A 16362-nucleotide genomic window follows, 5' to 3' on the forward strand; every position below is an offset into this window, starting at 1 on the left:
TTTCTCGTCTTAAAGAAGGATTGAGTAACTTTATTTGTTGAAACAAAGCAGTTTATTTATCTTCCTGGGCACAAATATGTTTTGGGCTCTTTTCAGGATCATTTTAACCCGAGTCGTATGATGAGGGCTTGACCGCCTAAAACATGTTTATGCCCAAGAACATTAATTGGTTTACTATCATTTTCACTTTGGAGTGGATGGAGAAAATAAAAACTGAAAAAAAAAAAAACACACATAACAACGAAACAGTTCGTGCCCAAAGACGTAGACTGTTTTACTGTTATTATCGCTTTGGATGGGGTGGAGAAAATGAAAACTGAAAAAAAAAAAATAACGAAACAGTTTGAACAATCATGCCAATGTGAGAGCGGGCTAAAAGCCAAAATATCTATTTTCGTTTGCAATATGCACCAAAATGCCCGTCAAAGTAATGATAATTCTATACATATCACGTTGCATTGTTACCTTCGCTGAAATACAATACTAAAGTGATATTGAAATGTCAAGACCAGTATGGCTGCTAAACTGATCCAACGTGATAGCATCTCTACAAGAACTAAGACAATACTGAGACAACGATTCCAATTTAGGTGTAAATATCGTAACTTCATGATATAAGGCTAGAAATGCGAAGCAGTTGAATTGGAATATCTCAAATGGTATAAAAAAGCTACGCCCTGAATACTGAGGATAAACTAACAAGCCTTTGCTACACTCAGAAGTCAAGATCTTTCAAGATTTCATTTCGGAAAGATGGTGAGTTTGCTGCTCTAAATGTTTTTCGTTTGCATCGAACCAGTGTTGAGATTTTAGCTTATGGTTTGAGTTAAAATGCTCTCGTTTGTCTCAATTACTAGGAGCTGAAATGTTTTCAACTTTGTTTCCTACTGTTGTTTGTTATCGCTGCATCTGCAGCCCCTGGCTGTAAAGAGTGCGGACCGGATGAAAAGGTAAAGAAAAAAGTAGCCCTGGTTATTGAAGTTAGATGTATGTGTCTTTCTTTTGCAGTTAATATCAAGGGAAAAGCATTCCGCAGAAGAAGTTAGAGTATTCATGTTTCTCCTTTTTTTCTCGTAGAATTCAACCGTGTTTCAGTACAAAGTTAAAATCAACGTCGATGGTGAAGATTACATTGAAAATATTACAATCGACACCAAAAATCAAACGGAGACTTTTCACATCCCCAAGATGAATTCTTCCAACGCTGGGGAGGTGGACGTTATTTACGACTTTAACAGAGTAAGTGAAGAAAGGGTGGGATTATTGACTAAGTTATTAGAACCGTGAGTCTAGTTAATTTAATTTGGCATTTGTTTTTCTTAATCGAATATTTCCTAAGAACAACTCTCTTTGCAATTCAAATATTTCGTGATTGCTCCTTTAGCGCCTCCCTGAAATGAAGTTACTTTTCCTTTTGTAGAATTTAGTCATGCGTCGAATGTCTGCTCAAAAAGCCTGTTTTTTGAGTAACATCACTGAAAATGCCCCTGGACCCAACGATCTCAAAAGAGCACTTGACCAGGTGAGTTCATTTTAAATTTATGCTCACTTTTCTGGTCCGTAATTACTAATCATTGCATAAAGACATATTTTCTTGTTTCGTGCAATTTAATAATTTGGGTCCAATCAGTGAACACTGAATATAGATGGTTTCAAAACCAACTTTAATCGGAATGTTTCTACAAATGAGTCCGGCTAAAAAGACTCTCCGTAACTAAATTTATTTTTTCTATTCAAAATATTTTCAAGATGAATGGTACATCACAGGCCCCACAAGCTGGAAATTCGTCAAGGCTCGATTACGAAGTTGATGGTATCGTCAGCGACCGATCAAGTTTGAGCGATGAAATGGCAGAAATGTGTTCCAAGCTGCCAATTTATCACATTAAGAAGAGAAGTGGTAAGACTCCTCGTGTTTTGTCGTCAATTTTCACTTTACGTTCGATGTGGCTGCGATTTTTTAAACTCAGTCAAGCCCCAGTTCTTTACTTTTTGACGCCAAAATCGTTCGTCTGCAGTCAAACCTTATCATAGAGCCTTTAACTTGACTAGTTGGTACGTTCAAGGAGAGGCTAAGCGAACGCGTAACTCGAAAAATAGTGGTCTCCGAACCTTTCCGATCAGAAATCTCGCCAGCATATTTGATGAGTTTGGAAGTCTTTCATTTCTTTCCAAGCTCTGATATTTGTTCTTATAAGTCCAGGGTTTCGGTTCAAGTAAACACATGACATTGAACACTTTTCAGCACCTTCACTAAGTATCCAGCTTGCTCTAAAACAACCCATTCAATAATTCATTTTTATTTTCCGGAAGTTTTGTTTATCACAGTGCACTACTGCGAACGGGCTATTTAAGATCGTAGGGTCATTTAGTATTATCAACTGAGCCACCGTAAAAAATAAGTTGACGTTTCGTGCGTTAGCCCTTCGTCAGAGGGAATGTTTCAGTTTCTTTAAAAGCTTATCCCCTTTATTTACGCTCCTCTTTGGCTTCTACAGGGACAGCATGGTTTTACATTAAGTGTTTTTGTCTTAATTCATGGTTATCATTACTAAGTAAGCCCTGGCTTAGAGAATCTTGCATGAACCCATGCGCTTTAAGGGTGCGCAACGTAATACACTGACTTTTCTCATTTTTGCAGTTGGTAAGAGATTCAGACGACGAATATGTCTCCGTTACTACTACTATTATTGGCGATGGACATGGACTAGACTAGGGTGGTGTTACTGCAGATTTATATTTTATGTCTGGCGATGTACGTAAGATGAAGAAGGCAGATAGGACACTTCGAAAAATACCATAATACTCTTTCACGCGTGGGGCGTAATTATCCATAACTCCTTTATTAAGGTGACACATTGGAATTCGGAAAGTGTGAACAAACCCTGTACAGAAGCACTCTGTATGGCTGAGGAATCCATATAGAGAGCCAAAAATATCAGCTGGGGAGAATGGGTTGAAAATCAAATAAGAACTGATGACGTGTCACCCAAAATGCGTATGAAAAAGTATTATGGCATTTTCCGAAATGGCCTCCAACAATCATGAGGATGACCACTGCTCGAATAACGGCTAACGAAAACGGAAAAAATGATGTAATTGGATCTTAAAACTTTCTATATTAAAAGAAAAAAACGAGTGCAGCTTTTAGCCAAGGGAAACATAGGGTGTCGAATCAATAATAAAAGGAAACAAAATCAACTTTTTTTTCAAATTAGTCTCAAAATCTTAAAACAATTGTGAGAAAAATTATCGATTAGTAAGTGACCGATTTAGTTTTTACCGACACTTGTTCTTAAGTTAAGATTTTGTTGATCAAATGTTGCTCTTTGCATGCTACTTGCGTTAAAGAATAGCGCTGTAATGACTAACTTGCATGGGCATGACGGAAGCTTGGTTACAATTAGCTACACATAAACTTATATTCAGTCATCTGTGTTGATCTCCAACTCAAACACAGCTTAATCATAAGCTACGGTGAAGCGAAAAGACCATCTCAACGTGATTAAGGAGAAAGATAAATTCTGAATGTGATCTGGTAAAATCTGTGTACTCAACACATCTAATTTGTTATCAAACCGTGTAAACTGGAGGAAGTCATGGCGATGCTTTCGACGCGAGGCCTGTACTTACTTGTTAGCGGAATAAATAACTAATGATCATTGTAAGACTATGAGTAAGTAAAATAAAGCCGCTTGTTTAACGTATCACCCAGGTTATCTCTTTACATTACTGAAAATAACACTGGTGTTGATAGATGTTCCCTTTCAATGAAGCTGTTTTCTTATCAGAAGAATTGAAACTTAAATAGCGATCTCTGTAAGAGCGGTCCAAGGTGTTCGCATCGGAAAAAGTTTTGCCACAAACTTTGCCCGTTAAACTATCTTTGGTAGCGAGTAAATAAAACCGCATTGGTTTCTGGAAATACGTCAAAAAATTTTTTTAAAGCTCTCAATAATCAAAGCTCAAGAAAAGGCCTTTTTTAACGTCTTGCGACATCGAAACTTTCAAAAGTTGACAAGCTCGCTCCTCGCAATACACTACATGCAGCAAGAAATCGTTTGTATTCCTACATTGTGTGATATATAAGAGGTTTGAAAAGCATTTCAAATTTGATATGTATTTATTCAGAGTTTCGTCATAGTTGATTTAAAAACACCCGTTAGACAGCTTTCTGAAGTTGGTCAAAAGCGCTCTTTCTTTCTTGGGTGATATTTCTCAAGTCCATACCAGATCATTCGAAACTCAATCGCTCTGACAAAGGGCTAACGCTCGAAACGTCAGCCTTTATATTATACTCTTTATGGTGGTCAATTTACGTTTTCAACTCAGTTGTTTGGCAATAACTGACGCTGTAACTGTACTGTCTAGAAGGTGTAATCAATGTACGCTGTTGATAAATAATTCGTCAGGTCAGGTGTCGTGTCACGCATTCGAATTGTTCATTGACAATTATCATTAATAACACCTTTTGTTATTGTCCCCTAGTGGGCACAAATTTCCAAAATGCTTATTGTGCCCGATGGAAGGAAAGGATAAAATATAGTTTTACAATAATACTGATTAACTGTCGTTTGACAAAGATAATATAACAATAAATATTAACCTCACATAGATGTTAAACTTTTAGGTTTGAAAACTATTTTCACACAGCGCTTCACAGCAAAATAGCTTTGAGTTATCATGATGAGCGACCGCAGCCAGGGTATGATCGCTGTTCCTTCAAATATTGCGATGTAAAAATTGATTTATTGAAAAGATGAACGCGAGGGTGGACACTGCAAATCTAACTCAACATTTCCCTCTTACGATAATCTGAGAAAAGTGATGATAATATCAAATTGTATGGCTAAATTTAGAGAATCCTGGTCTCATATTTTAGGTAGGGGTCTTTACGTTCTACAGTCTACGGTGATACTTTTGTTGCTTTGCTTGTTCGCTTGTTTGTATTGAGGCACCCAGATAACCCAGCGTGTTAGCACAACTTTGTTAGCCTCCTAAAGATTCAATTATCTGCATGTCCTACGCACTGCAAACAAATGCTACCTTTTCTTTTTCAAAAGGCTTTGTTATTAGCTATTCGCACGTGATGAGACAGATAAATCCCCGGCGAATGGCACTGAACATACGCGGTTACGTGATTGCTAAAGGAAGTGCATTCGCGGTGTCAAGCCTTCTGATTACACGATGTTCCTTTAGGCAGCAGGGATACTGGAACAATAGGAAAAAAACTGTGAAACTAAAAAGAAACGAGAGTACTTTACCTTAAAATGGCGAAGATGTTACCTTTTATGACAGAGTTTTAAGAGATGATTTCAAATCTTACTCAAAATTTTGCCTGAAATATATTTTTGTGGCACGTGCAATTACTCGTGTAACTTATGCTTTTGTTGATGCTATTAGTTTTCTGGAACTTGACCTCCGAATTGCACTTGCTTCAGCTCGGAAGTCAAGTTCCAATAAACTAACAGCATTATCAAAAGTATAAGTTACACGAGTAATTGCACGTGTCACCGAACAGTATGTAACAGTTGGATTACAAGCGTGTCCACGTTTGTCTGTTGTTTTGGAGATGAACGGTGGTATAACGCTGATAGTGAGATCTGCTGTCTCAAAAAACAGTCAATCCAGACAAGATTAAATGGTTTTGACACAATCCTCCAATACCTACTTTTGTCTACAAATCACCTGTACTTAACCTTCCAAATACTCTTCCTTTAGCAATGGCACCACTGAGCATGTCCAACGGCGATACTTGTATATCAATCGATTTTTGCCTGTCAACAACAATTGGACATGTTAGTGAAATCTGAAGTGAAATAGATATCTATTTATGACTTAAAGGAATCTGTTAACTGGTATTGGAACAGTTCTCCAACACTTCTAATCATAATTTCATAAGATGGCATTTCAAATTGACCGTGAATGCCTGTGAGAATTCTTTTCCCAAAAACGAAGGAGTACAGACCACAAAGATTTCGACTTACGTTACCTGCGGTCTGAATAACCCTGAAGCCTGTTATCAGTCACTTCATTTTATTCTCTTCCGGCATGTATCAAGTTCTAATCGCAACTCTCAAAAATCTATTTTTGATCATTTTTTTGAGTATGCGCAGTAAGGTTACTGCTAAAGGAAGTGAAACTTTATATCATTCACGTGTTCAATGTTGAGCCTCACAAGCAGTTTAATTATGGGGTCTCACAGATATATACGTGGAGCTAAGGACCCTGAAAAGATACGTCTTTGTTATCACTACTACTTCACGTTTGGAAATACAGTGGAAAGAACCTATTGCGATTGTACAGGGGTAGCATGCCCTTTACGTATGTTGATGTAAAGTTGACCCTCTGCGATCTGTGACCCTGCTATCAAGTTCTAATCGCAACTCTCAGAAATCTATTTTTGATCATTTTTTTTGAGTATGCGCAGTAAGGTTACTTCTAAAGGAAGTGAAACTTTATATCATTCACGTGTTCAATGTTGAGCCTCACAAGCAGTTTAATTATGGGGTCTCACAGATATATACGTGGAGCTAAGGACCCTGAAAAGATACGTCTTTGTTATCACTACTACTTCACGTTTGGAAATACAGTGGAAAGAACCTATTGCGATTGTACAGGGGTAGCATGCCCTTTACGTATGTTGATGTAAAGTTGACCCTCTGCGATCTGTGACCCTGCTATAGCAGTTACGCCCTGAATCTATGAGGGAATCGATGCAACTGCAGACGTTTTGTCATCAATCCACTATATCAGATTACAACAATGAGGAAGATAGGAGGTTCTGTAAAGGTATAAAAGAACACCGCTTTATGACTCCTATCCATATACTGTGGAAATAGGAATCATTTCTCTGCCACAAGAAGAACGAACTTAAGAGCCGGTCGTCACCAGAGTTTGGACAACAGAAAGATGGTGAGCACATTTGACGGTACTTAAATACACGAATTGACTAGAAGTTAGCTTCACTTTTTTCATGCATACGCATGCTTGATATCCAGCTATTTCTGATAGTAGCTCAAATTGTGAAAAAGAAGCTTAGACGATGCAGCTGGACTTGTGAGAAGGGATGGGGCTCTCCTTTCAAGGCTTAGTTATACAGCGTGAAAATCATATATTTCTAACTGATGCTTTTTTCTTTTATCATCAGGAGTGGAAGGTGTACCTCATTTTCTTTGCCTTGTTCGTGGCTGCCACATTTGCAGCGCCCACTTGTAAATGCCAAGATGAAGAAAAGGTAAAAGTAAAAATACTCATTAGTGTTATCATATATCAATCTGCAGTTTTGCAGTCTTTCATCGTCAGTGTACTTTTAGCCATCAATCTTTAACTGTGATACAAGGTTTCCGGAGACTTAGTTGTTCCCGCACAATGCTGAAAGAATTTTTTTATTTATGCAGTTCATAGCTGTAATTTGTGCCGATACAGAGCCGTTAAACGCGTTTAGTCCATGTTTCTTTAATTAATTTGTAGAAACATCAGGTTCGCTGTTAAAGTCCACGTGAATGAGACCAGAACAATAGAAACATAAACGTAAATATTATATAATATTTTGTTCCGCAGGAAACTTTGTCCAAATACAAAGTTAAAGCCAAAGATGGTGACGAAGAGTATGAACAAGAAGTCAAAATCGACACCGAGAAACAGACGGAAACTTATCACATTCCAAAAACGAAATCTTCCAGCGCAGGAGAAGTGGACGAAGTCTATGACTTTAAAAGAGTAAGTAAATTAGCATAGCAAAGTAAATAAGCATAGCAAAGGCAGCACTCCTCTCCATTCTCCTCGGTTATTTTTAAGACACTGAGTGTTGGTCGAGGACTTGAACCCTTGACCTCCCACACGGCAGTAAGGCGCCCTACAATTAGAAAGAGCTAACCGAGAGCGGTTTAAAATTTAAGATTTTTAAATGGATATTTTACTATTTAAAATTCATAGTTACTGTTTACTCATTTACTTGCTGATGTTTTTCGTACAGAACTTGGTTATGCGCCGAATGCCTGAACACAAAGCCTGTTTCTTGAGTGAATCCACTGAAAACGCTCCAAAGCCTCAAGACCTCAAAAATACACTTGACAAGGTAACTTTCCTTTCTTAGTTCGCGAGCAACGATCGATGCTCTAACTTTACACTGAAGTTCACGATAAAGCTATCGTCTTTTGATGCATTTCTGTTTCCTTGAAATTATCGTTTACAGTAAAGTGTCAGTTTTAAAGATGGTATGTGTTCAGAAGGCGATTTTTTTGGCTTTTCTCTAATTAAATGTCATAACTGACATATTCATGGTCGAAATGATTATCGACCTTCTTCCGGCTCAGGCTAATCAATAAGCTCTAATATAAAAACAATGTCTTTTCATACTGTCATATCCCAGTTTTGACTTCTTGTAGTGCTCGTGGACAATAAATCAGTCATCAAAACAACTGAGGGCTTCGAACATGATCTTAACTCCATTATCTCCTGAGATCTTAAGCAAGATTATAATTATGGAATGAGTAAAATTTAAATTTAAATTTGATGGGAAGCAACTCATTTCTTTTCTGAATCGCTTTTTCAGCAAAGTGCTTCAGGTTCCTCACAATCTGCTAATACTACTGAAGACGATTACGAAGTTGTTGGCACTGTGAATGATCGTTCCACTCTGAGTGATGAAATGGCTGCAATGTGTGCCAAATTTCCCATTTATCGCATCAAGAGGAAGCAGGTCACTATGAGTGTGGAAAAAGAAAACATCCAAGGTATTTGTTACCTTTTGTTTAGAGTTCTTTTTAATCGCTTTAAGTGGGACCGCTAAGGAGTTAATTCCCAAAGAGTTAATTATAAGTCGAGTTAATTATAAATTTTCACTCTCATTTTCCAGGTGGTAAAGACAGGGTTAAGAGAGACCTCTGCATCTACTGCTATTGGTATATCCAACGTTACGTACTAGTACAAACATCTAATGGTTACTATTATTGCCCGATTTGGCGTAGGGTATGCATTTTCGTAACTTGCTACTGAACGAAGGCTAATAGTCGTTTAATGAGACAACCTCCTGATCCAAAAACCTCAGCCAAGAAATGAAAATATATGCGTTTTTTTTCTAATTACATATTGATTTCATGTTACAAAATGTGCTTAAAATCGCAGCTAGCAAAAAAAACCTTACTAATTTACTTATATTTAGGTCTTTTTTTTTACATTTTAACATTTGTTTGTAGAGTTCACGTGTTTGCAAAATCAATAAAGAATCAGATGAATCAAGTCATTCAAATCTCTGGTGTGTTTTGTGATTCAGAGTTTAGACATCCCCACATCAAACTAACAACTGACGGACCATTTAACTCCTGAGAGTGATTAGCATCTAATTTCTCCTTACATCATCAGTCCTGAATCACACGCAAGGGTCATGAGAATAAAAGAAATGATCACCAACCGATGGAGTTCTTGATTGTGACACAAATTCTCCTTGTGTATTGAACAGTGTGGAGAAGATGTATACTGATGTTGGGGTGTGAAGGATTAATGTAGATTGCAAATAACGAACCAGAAAATTTTAGGTCAAGGAAAAACAAACCGTGAAGTTGGATAAATTTCAGGGAATAGCCACGCTGAATTGTCTTCCATCCTTCTATTATCTAATCTCCGAGATCCGATTTTTAGGTAAATGTTGTCTTCACTACTCAACCAGACACAAAATATTGAAAATATCTACACCTTGCCCTTAATTTAGCTTCACCATCTGTACAGATATCAACTGTGCTAAAAAAGGTAGAAAAAATGCACCAAAGCTAAGAACACGAAAACCTGCAAAACCCAGCGAGGAAAAGAGAAAAAAGGAACGTGGTTCCCGAACAGCAGTGCAACTCGCAGAAAATTTTATGTATTCTGATCAGTTCAACACTTGCGTTACATCAATAACAAGACGCCTGATGGCGTTAACATGAGATGCGTTGATCATGACCTACGGTCACTCTGGTTTTAAGTGGAAAATAATAGATTTAATGCTGACTCTTAACGGTATAGGAATAAAATCGAAAAATGAAGACAAGCAAAAACAAAACTTTATTCAATAACGCGGGAAAACTTGCAAGGAAGAAGCTTAAGCGAGATAGTCACGCGTGTGACTGTGACAGTGTCTCATATTCTTGACGGCCGTGAATCACCGACTTTAGTCCCACTACCCTCTGCGAGCCTGCGCACCTTCCCTGGACCTCTAATAAGTGCTGGGAAAATGCAGACATAACTCTCATTCATTACGCAACAGTGTAAAACCAGCAGTTATGATGGGCTGAAAAGCTTAACTTGTAACTTATTGACCTGAAGACAGTCTTTTACTCTACGGCAAATCATCTTTTGTTTTGTTCAGCAAAATTAATGGCAAGACCTGATGACTGTATTTTTTGGGTGAAAACTGATATTGAGATGCTTCACATAAAGTTTATTGGCTGACCAATATCAGTCTCAACAATTAACCAATTGAAAGTCTCTCAGTTTTTCCTATTGCTATTAGGCTAGGTCTCTATTTTGACTGAAAATATTCAGATTTCCATGATTCCTTGAGAATTTCAGACTCTACAAACTGCTGAGTCTTAATATTTCTTCAAAAATTATTGTTCAATTTTACGTAAGTTATAGAATTCTAAATCTTCGCCTTTTTTCCAACCTCTTTTCTTTGCATTCTCCTTTTTAATCTCAACCAATTTTTCAATGTTTCTCTTTGCTTTCTGATACTTTCTCCAGATAAGTTAATAACAAGGAAAAGGCATTCCGCAGAAGAAGTTAGAGTATTCATGTTTCTCCCCTTTTTTCTCGTAGAATTCAACCGTGTTTCAGCACAAAGTTAAAATCAACGTTGGTGGTGAAGATTACATTGAAAATATTACAATCGACACCAAAAATCAAACGGAGACTTTTCGCACCCTAAAGATGAATTCAGTTCCAACGCTGGGGAGGTGGACGTTATTTACGACTTTAAGTAAAGTAAGGGTGGGATTATTAACTAACTTATTTAGAACTGTGAGTCCAGTTAATTTAGTTCGGTATTTTTTTCTTAATCGAATATTTGCTAAAACGACTCTCTTTGCAAATCAAATATTTTTTGATTGCTCCTTCAGCGCCACCCTGTAATGAAGTTACTCCAGTGATCTAATTTATTTAAAAACACCCGTTAGACAGCTTTCGGAAATTTGTCAAAAGTACTCTTTCTTTCTTGGGTAATATTTCTCAAGTCCAGACCAGACCATTCAAAACTTCGGTTGATTTCTTTTAATAAGATGTTCGAAAGCATAGAAATTTAGAAACATCTTTCACTTATAAATTTCCTTCGCCTAAGTGACTTCAAACTTTTGGTGATTTTGCTAGCGTGACAGCAGAATTATGCAAATTAGTCCGTTGAGCAGACTCCGACCATTTATATTGGTAACTTCATAAATCTTAGATTGTAACCACTTTAAAAAGGAAAGATAATAGGGCAAAGATTTTAGAACACACTGATTGATTCTTTAAACATTTTAAACGGCTAAATTACGGCAAATGATTCTGTCTCGTGACTAAAAAGGTGAACAAAACGTCTCGGATATCATTGATTAGTTTTCGGTCAACGTGGTACTTTTTTGAAAAATTGGTTTCTGTTCTTTTATATTTGAGTTTAGAGAGCTAAGGCTATTCAAGCCTGTAAGAACGTTTCAGAACCAAACTACAGGATTTTATTAAGTGTAACCGGCGATAACAGCATTACGACTACGAGTAGTTCCTCCTTTTTAAGCGAAGTCCGTGGTGCAGGTAGAAAAAAAAATAAACCAAGAAAAAATTTACTCATTGCTTACTTTGCCTCATTCCAAGAGCTCCTGGTAGCGCGCTAACATCTTTTTTTCCCTTTTCATCTCTGATGTGTTTTTTTACTCGCGCGACGGACTTCGCCCCAAACGAGGGACTGCGCGTAATCTATAACAACACATTCTGAAGTTAACCGTGACCAGTGACTCAGTCACGTAATTCAATTTTGTACTTTTCCTATCTAAAGAAGGCAGCGATAAGATGATTTTTTGCTCAGGATTCTAGCCTAGTTCTTCCAAGCTATCAGCCGTGTTTGTGTTTGATGGAAACAGTGAAATACAGGACTTCAGATCAGCGCGAGGAAATGTGCAAGATCCCAGAGGTGAGAGGTTTCAGTGCGTGCATTGACAGCATTGCCGACGCTGTACAAGAGCTCTGCTCCTATGCGTTCTCGTTCGTCTATATATTCGGAAGAAAATCTTTAAACCCATTCTCACCCTCTGCTAAAGTATTGTATAGACTCCGCAATTATTTCCTCTGTGTGGCCTCTTGAACCTGTGGTACTTGGTGGATTTACTTATTGGTTGAAATTCAGTTTCGCGACACAATCCGTGAGGAACAGCGTCCGCTGAACCACTTCGCAGAGTTCACAATGAGGCCATATTACTATCAAGACATATCGTAGGGCACTTGCACCATCAAACTTAAAAGAGGTAAGGAGTTTATCATGCCTAACGTGGTGCGCACAGAAGCCATGTCTACCATCATTAATAGTACATGGCCATTGCAACAGTTCCTTAAGCTTGTTCTTTGTTATTGTCTCCCCGCTGATGATAATATCAAATTGTATGGCTAAATTTAGAGAATCCTGGTCTCATATTTTAGGTAAGGGTCTTAACGTTCTACAGTCTACGGTGATACTTTTGCTGCTTTGCTTGTTCACTTGTTTGTGTTGAGGCACCCAGATAACCCAGCGTGTTAGCACAAATTTGTTAGCCTTCTAAAGATTCAATTATTTGCATACCCTACACACTGCAAACAAATGCTACCTTTTCTTTTTCAAAAGGCTTTGTTATTAGCTATTCGCACGTGATGAGACAGATTAATCCCCAGCGAATGGCACTGTACATGCGCGGTTACGTGATTGCTAAAGGAAGTGCACTTGCGGGGTCAAGCCTTCTGATTACACGATGTTCCTTTATGCAGCAGGGATACTGGAACGATAGGAAAAAAAACTGTGAAACTAAAAAGAAACGAGAGTACTTTACCTTGAAATGGCGAGGATGTTACCTTTATGACAGAGTTTTAAGAGATGATTTCAAATCTAACTCAAAATTTTACCTGAAATATATTTTTGTGGCACGTGCAATTACTCGTGTAACTTATGCTTTTGTTGATGCTATTAGTTTACTGGAACTTGACCTCCGAATTACACTTGCTTCAGCTCGGAAGTCAAGTTCCAATAAACTAACAGCATTATCAAAAGTATAAGTTACACGAGTAATTGCACGTGTCACCGAACAGTATGTAACAGTTGGATTACAAGCGTGTCCACGTTTGTTTGTTGTTTTGGAGATGAACGGTGGTATAACGCTGATAGTGAGATCTACTGTCTCAAAAAACACTCAATCCAGACTAGATTAAATGGTTTTGGCCAAGATGTTTCGTCTCGATGTTTTTATAAATTTGTTTTATTGTTGTTGTTTTTGTAAGTTAGAAGAGGTACAAAACTGAAAATGAGCCCTGTTGATCTGCTATCCACCTGCGAAAGACAGAACTTTCGGCTGAAATGTTTCCATCTTTCAACTCACCGTCATTCATTATTTCTTTCCGCGCCGACGATTTTAATACAGTTGAAGTTAACCTTCCAATTGCACCTGCTTCAGCAACGACATTACCACGCATGTCCAGTAGCGTTACTCTTGAAATAAACACCAATTATGAATTCTGGGCAGGTATTCAAAAAGTCTAACGACAGATTTCTCTGGAGTCCATAATTCACATCTAAAATCTCCCATGCACGCAGAGAAGATTTGTTTTGGCCACTGCGAGGGAAAATAGACATGTGGTCTGATAACCCTTTGGTCTGCAATCAATCACCGAGGACAACACAAATCGTGATCCACACAAATCCGTTTTACTCATTTTGGAGCATGCGCAGTGAGATGGCTGCTGAAGGAAGGGCACCTGATATTTTGTCACTTTGTTACATAGCATTTCTAAGTTGCAGCTGATTATAAAAGCTCTTTGTGTTTGTGGTCCAATTTTTTATCAATTTTGAAATGGGCGGAGGTATATAATTGACAAAGTTTCTGATATTTTTTTGCATACGATAAATCTTGAAGCTACTTTGAACGAGATTCGTCAGTTTTTCGATACACAATCCTCCAATACCTACTTTTGTCTACAAATCACCTGTACTTAACCTTCCAAATACTCTTCCTTTAGCAATGGCACCACTGAGCATGTCCAACGGCGATACTTGTATATCAATCAATTTTTGCCTGTCAACAACAATTGGACATGTTAGTGAAATCTGAAGTGAAATAGATATCTATTTATGACTTAAAGGAATCTGTTAACTGGTATTGGAACAGTTCCCCAACACTACTAATCATTATTTCATGGGATGGCATTTCAAATTGACCGTGAATGCCTGTGAGAATTATTTTCCCAAAAACGAAGGAGTACAGACCACAAAGAGTTCGACTTACGTTACCTGCGGTCTGAATAACCCTAAAGCCTGTTATCAGTCACTTCATGTTATTCTCTTCCGGCAAGTATCAAGTTCTAATCGCATCTCTCAGAAATCTATTTTGATCATTTTTTTTGAGTATGCGCAGTAAGGTTACTGCTAAAGGAAGTGAAACTTTATATCATTCACTTGTTCAATGGTGAGCCTCACAAGCAGTTTAATTATGGGGTCTCACAAATATGTACGTGGAGCTACGGACCCTGAAAAGATACGTCTTTGTTATCACTACTACTTCACGTTTGGAAATGCAGTGAAAAGAACCTATTGCGATTGCACAGGGCCAGCATTCCTTTCACGTATGTTGATGTAAGGTCGACCTGTTGCGATCTGTGACCCTGTTTTAGCAGTTACGCCCTAAATCTATGAGGGAATCGATCCAACTGCAGCCGTTTTGTCATCAATCCACGATATCAGATTGCAACAATGAGGAAGATAGGAGGTTCTGTAAAGGTATAAAAGAACACCGCTTTATGACTCCTATCCATATACTGTGGAAATAGGAATCATTTCTCTGCCACAAGAAGAACGAACTCAAGAGCCGGTGATCACTAGCGTTTGGACAACAGAAAGATGGTGAGCACACCTGACGGTACTTAAATACACGAATTGACTTGAAGTTAGCTTCACTTTTTCCATGTATACGCCTGCTTGATATCCAGCTGTTTTCGATAGTAGCTCAAATTGTGAAAAAGAAGCTTAGACGATGCAGCTGGACTTGTGAGAAGGGATGAGGCTCTCCTTTAAAGACTTAGTTATACAGCGTAATAATGATAGATTTCTAACTAATACTTTTTTTCTTTGAATATCAGGAGTGGAAGGTGTTCCTCCTTTTTAACTCGTGAATTGCGCGCATGCGCAAGAGCGAGTTATAGATACGATGTGGGGAATGCCATTCGCTCGCTCGCTCGCTCGATTGGTCGATTCCTGTAAACTTTTTTTAGATTTTAGGCTTTTGAGTGCATTTGATAGTTTTTGGCGAGCAATAAACAGACGAAATGGCGACCTTTGTTGCTAAGAATAGTGGTGGGGTGAAAAAGAAGCCAATGATAATCTTAAAAGAGTTTTTTTTTTTCGTTTTAGTTTCAACAAGCGGCGCCAGTGACTGGCAGGCATGCAAGGATTCACACTGAAATAACAGAACAACCTTCGTTTTTCATAAAATTGTAATTTACAATCCTTGAACTTGAAAACAATCCGAAGATTCATTGAAAATATCACTTACTGCGAAGCGCTCGGAGTTTACAGATGTTCAAAGGCTTTTTCTGTTATGGCGTGAGATTGAGGACAAAATTGATCATTACGTTTCGTCGCGTGTGTTTTTCCTGTGTGAAGCAACAAAAAATGCCGGCGACTGACGAAATAACAAGTTAACACGAAAATCAAATAACACCTAAACAAACAATTTTAGCTACCGATTTTCAGTGAATTTTTAAAGAACAATTTTCTTTTAAGTTTCAAGACAATTTGAAGATTCAACATACATACAACGTACTAAAATGCGAAAGTTACACACCACAAAATTGATAAATAGGCCTGAAATGAAATTCTATCTTGTTATTGATTATACGTTGCCTATCACGTGACTTAAATCTACCCAGGCGGAGATCCAAAATGACGGTGGCAGGCTTGGCTTAGTTATATCACTCAAAACTCGTTCCCGTTTGTCTCATTTGATAAAAAGGGAATCGTTAATGTTTTCATTAAGACAGTATTGCCTTGATTTTCTAATATTTACAACGAAAGACAGTTAATTTTACTTTTCACCCACATTTACCTCCAACCTTTTCTTTTGAACCAGAAACAAAAATGATAGACGTTTAAAACACATGACATCATCCACCTTGTCAAAT

The 16362-nt window shown here is 37.8% G+C and overlaps 2 protein-coding genes and 1 long non-coding RNA gene across 3 annotated transcripts; all 3 read left to right on the forward strand.

Moving 5' to 3' along the window:
- Positions 1–415: 415 nt before the first annotated feature.
- LOC113677889 (uncharacterized) lies at positions 416–3707 on the forward strand. The gene is made up of 6 exons (XM_089192449.1): positions 416–427; positions 858–950; positions 1078–1239; positions 1421–1522; positions 1750–1900; positions 2642–3707. Exons 1-6 carry the CDS (start codon positions 416–418, stop codon positions 2761–2763), a joined length of 642 nt encoding a protein of 213 aa, XP_089048575.1. The 3' UTR covers positions 2764–3707.
- Positions 3708–6765: 3058 nt separating this feature from the next.
- Positions 6766–9245, forward strand: LOC113677856 (uncharacterized). The gene is made up of 6 exons (XM_027194696.2): positions 6766–6915; positions 7151–7237; positions 7564–7722; positions 7979–8080; positions 8558–8738; positions 8861–9245. Exons 1-6 carry the CDS (start codon positions 6913–6915, stop codon positions 8998–9000), a joined length of 672 nt encoding a protein of 223 aa, XP_027050497.2. The 5' UTR covers positions 6766–6912; the 3' UTR covers positions 9001–9245.
- A 2713-nt stretch (positions 9246–11958) lies between these two features.
- Positions 11959–13417, forward strand: LOC149034951 (uncharacterized). The gene is made up of 2 exons (XR_016182133.1): positions 11959–12470; positions 12824–13417. It is a non-coding gene; the product is annotated as an uncharacterized LOC149034951 (long non-coding RNA).
- Positions 13418–16362: the final 2945 nt, after the last annotated feature.

This window comes from Pocillopora damicornis, chromosome 13 (genome assembly GCF_964200805.1).
Source record: "Pocillopora damicornis chromosome 13, jaPocDami1.2, whole genome shotgun sequence".
Taxonomy (NCBI): domain Eukaryota; kingdom Metazoa; phylum Cnidaria; class Anthozoa; order Scleractinia; family Pocilloporidae; genus Pocillopora; species Pocillopora damicornis.